Source organism: Eriocheir sinensis, unplaced genomic scaffold, assembly GCF_024679095.1.
Source record: "Eriocheir sinensis breed Jianghai 21 unplaced genomic scaffold, ASM2467909v1 Scaffold97, whole genome shotgun sequence".
Taxonomy (NCBI): domain Eukaryota; kingdom Metazoa; phylum Arthropoda; class Malacostraca; order Decapoda; family Varunidae; genus Eriocheir; species Eriocheir sinensis.
This window is the reverse complement of record NW_026112352.1, coordinates 191,003-195,140: the sequence shown is the minus strand read 5'-3', so window position 1 is coordinate 195,140 and position 4,138 is coordinate 191,003. Positions and strand designations below refer to the sequence as shown.

Genomic DNA, 4,138 nt, shown 5'->3' with positions numbered 1-4,138 from the left:
CTCCGCGCTCCGCGAAGTCGTTGACAACTCGAAGGGCTCTGATGCGGCGTTGGGCATCCAAGTAGGCCGGATCCTTGTTCCAGGCAGCAGGGTCACTGGCGAGAAAGGTCATATCGATGCTCATGAGCTGCAACAGCTTCATTGATCCTGTTGTCACGAAGTCCGCGATAGTCTTATTGGTGAAGGTGGCTTCTCTGGTGTCAACTGTGGCTCGACGTGGAGGGTCCTCTGAACCTTCTTGCTCCTTGGAGGCCTTCACCATATCTCGTTTTGTCGCTAGGCTAACGTTGTCGTCGAAGAACGCCAGAGCTACCAACCGCTCACTTAAATACCACAGGTGGCGCCCCAATGTCGCAGATGTGGCTTTCGCCACATCCGTATCCGGGTAGGCCAGCAGGCTTTTCAGTAGGGCTAGGTCCTGAGCCGGAGCTGACGTTGGGCATGGAGCCTTGTACCAGGGGGCCACATAGGTGGAGACGCTGAACTCTACGAACCGCTTGATCCTTGAAAGCTCCGCTCGTGTTAGCTGGAATTTATCTTGGTCACGGAACAAGAACACCTTCACCGCATAAATGATTTTGCCATCCATCGTGAACGATGTAGAGCACCAGGGCGGGTGATACGGATGCCTCGCTTCGGCTGGCCACCAAGGACGATGATTGAAAGTTCAAGTAACTCACGGTAATCGTCTCGTGGGTGCTGCCCGTCGAGGAGGCGCTGAAACTCCACCAACAGATCATCACGTCGCTCACGGAGGTTTTGTGACATTTTGTCCATCTCCATTGCCTTCGGTGTCGTCCTGTCCAAGTATTCCCACTTTACTTTGAACCTTTTGAAAAGTTGAATTTCAGGACCGCTAGAGGGTCCAAAGCAAGTGAAGAACGCCTTCTCACAGATTAATTCGTAAATGTGGTGGCGACAGGCAAGGTGGAGGACATCACGCCCTAGTCGTTGCTCTACAATGGAACATGCCCCTGCTGCCAAACCAGTGTTAGAAGCGGTGGTGTCAAAGGAGAGAGCAACCACCCGATTCTCAACTCCCCAATCTTCGAGTGTTGTTATAATGGCGTGAGCAGCGGCCTGTCCGGTTCCATTGGGGAGACTAGGCACGGCGAGGAGCTTTTCCACTCCGTCTCCGGAAACCAGTACTGGAAGACGGTCGACGGCTGGGCCTCCATCCGCTGTGGGGATGATCTTACCATCCCAATGAACAGTGAGCGGAACGGACGGCTTGAAGGATTTCTTGATCTCCGCAGCCGCTACAGCGCGGAATTTTCGCCGATCCCGTCGGAAGGACTCACGATTTATCACGAGTTGGTTGGGATCGTGTCCGAGGCTTCGAGCAGCAGCACTGATGAGGTGAACTGCGTCACGGTCGGAAGTCAAGGTCCGATCCAATGCGGCAGACAAGTGACTGTCCAGTACCTTCTTCGACGATCGCGGACGCTTAGACGGGGGCATCTGGGACGCAGATGGACCAGCGCCTTCATCAAATGGTCGTTTTGGGGAGCACGTTGAACTTGAGCTCGATGAAAGTTCGGCCGTTTCATCCACCTTCTCTTGCTCTTGAAGAGCCTTTGTCACACGGCGTTGCTCCTCTTCTTTTCGTTTCTTGCGTCGAGACTCTTGCTTTGCCAGGGACATGTCCCTTGAAATCATCGACCCTCGCCTTCCTTCCTCCCTCTGAGCCTTCAAAAACTCCCGATCTTCTTCCAGCGTGATCATCGACATCGCATTTGCGTGAGCAATGTCGAAAAGATTTTCGAGCGAGTCGACGAACTTTCGCTCATTCGCCTTTTGGGTCGCTGTTGCTCTGTTCTTGTTCTTTTTCAGTGCCACCCATTTCTCATACAAACGGATGATATTTTCTCTTGCTCGCTGCGGCTTCTGCATAGGAATTCGAGCGCGCTTCCAGAATTCTTCCACCACTGCCATAGTATCCACTGCTGCGTCGTTCTTGGTCTTTCTCTGTTGCAGATGGTGATATAGGAACACCTGCAGCACCTGCTTCTTTGACGGCAGCTTAGTTCCAGTGATGGAGTGCTCCAACGAGCCAAGTAAATAAACCTCGGTCTTAGATCTTGTAGATGCCATTGCCACGGTGAAAAGAAAACAGTAGGCTAAGGCAGTGGAGCGCACGCTGTGCAACAACCGCCCCGCAGTGACGCGTGTAGCTGACTGAACAACAGCTGCACAGCAGGGCACACTTGTCACTCAACACTGCCCCAAAACATACAAGAATTGAACGTGTACCGTACGCGACTTACTACGCGTTTTATACGAGTTATTATGTTCGTGCCAGGTTTGATGTTTGAATTAACAATTATTATAGAAGGTATATTATACAATATGCAATATTATCTGGAATACTATCATATTTGAATCTTGCATTAGATTCTCTCAACATCACACACTTTGAACGATATTTGCAAAAATAAGGATTTTGACACAATTATTCCAAACTTTGACCTCCTTGAGCGACCTCTTGATATTAATATTTTTAAAAAATATTTTACACACGTTGCTTCTGGTCGGAACCTCACAATTTGGCCGCCCGTCCCAGTAGAAAATCGAAAATTCGAATTTAAGTGTCACCCATCCTTAGATTTCAATAAAATTATCTAAAACAAAATATATATATATATATATATATATATATATATATATATATATATATATATATATATATATATATATATATATATATATATATATATATATATATATATATATATATATATATATATATATATATATATATATATATATATATATATATATATATATATATATATATATATATATATATATATATATATATATATATATATAGTATTTATATATATAGTATTTTTAGTTGTATTATAACTTATTTTTGTTTTAGATAATTTTATTGAAATCTAAGTATTGTTGACCAATCCATAATTTGTGAAAATAACCATATTTTCATGGAAATAAAGAATTTGACTTTGACTCTTCCTCCTCCTCCTGCTCTTCCTCCAGGATGAGCTTGACAGACTTTATGATTGGGCGGGTAAATGGCAGATGAAATTCAATATCGGGAAGTGAAGTATTCTGAGTGTAGGTAGGAATAACCCCTCAGATAATTACTCCTTAAATGGCACTCAACTAAACAGGTCTGGGTGTGAGAGGGACTTAGGAGTCTTAGTGAGCACTGACCTCCGTCCAAGGGCTCAATGCATTCAGGCTAACAATCGTGAAAAGAGATTACTGGGTTTCATCTCAAGGAGCGTAATAAGCATTAGGAGCTCTGAGGTCATCCTTAAACTTTACTTAGCTCTAATTAGACCTCACCTAGAATACGCGGTCCAGTTCTGGTCACCTTATGACATCAAGATGTTAGAATCTGTACAGAGAAGGATGACGAAAATGATTCAGGGTGTGAGAAACTTGCCCTTCGAGGATAGACTTAAGCATTTAAATCTACACTCTCTAGAACGGCGAAGATTGCGAGGAGACGTTTTCAAAGTCTATAAATGGATGAAGGGCTTTAATAAAGGGGATGCCAATAGGGTTCTGGTAGTAAAGAGCCAGGTAGAACACGTAGCAATGGTCTCAAGTTAGACAAATTCAGATTCAGCAAAGACATAGGCAAGAATTGGTTCACCAATAGAGTGGTGGATGAATGGAACAGGCTTGACAGTGGGTGGCAATACCATAGATACATTCAAGAAGAGGTTGGATATATTCATGGATAGTGAGGTAAGGTGGGGTTAGGATAACAGGAACTGCCCTGTATAGGCCAACCGGCCTCTTGCAGACTCCTTATGTTCTTATGTTCTCCTCCTCCTCCTCCTCCTCTTCCTCTTTTTCTTCTTCTTCTTCTTCTTCTTCTTTCTCCTTCTCCTCCTCCTCCTCCTCCTCTTTCTTCTCTCTTTAACATGGACCAATTATTTTAACTTTCTTTTCATCAACTCACAATAATCTTTTCTTCGACAACATTCAGCTTCCTCATTCTTTTCCATTAAACATTCTCTGACTCTTCCTCCACCTCCTCTTCCTCCATCTTCTTCTTCCTCCTCCTCCTCCTCCTCCTCCTTCTCCTCTTTCCCTCTTCTCTCTTTAATATGGCCCGATTCTTTTAACTTTTTTTTCATCAACTCGCAACAATCTTAAA

The 4,138-nt window shown here is 44.6% G+C and overlaps 1 protein-coding gene across 1 annotated transcript; it reads right to left on the bottom strand.

Annotated features, from left to right (window-relative positions):
- Positions 1-561: 561 nt before the first annotated feature.
- On the bottom strand, positions 562-2,591 carry LOC126995058 (uncharacterized). The gene has a single exon (XM_050854350.1). It carries the CDS (start codon positions 2,092-2,094, stop codon positions 562-564), a length of 1,533 nt encoding a protein of 510 aa, XP_050710307.1. The 5' UTR covers positions 2,095-2,591.
- Between the last annotated feature and the right edge of the window lie 1,547 nt (positions 2,592-4,138).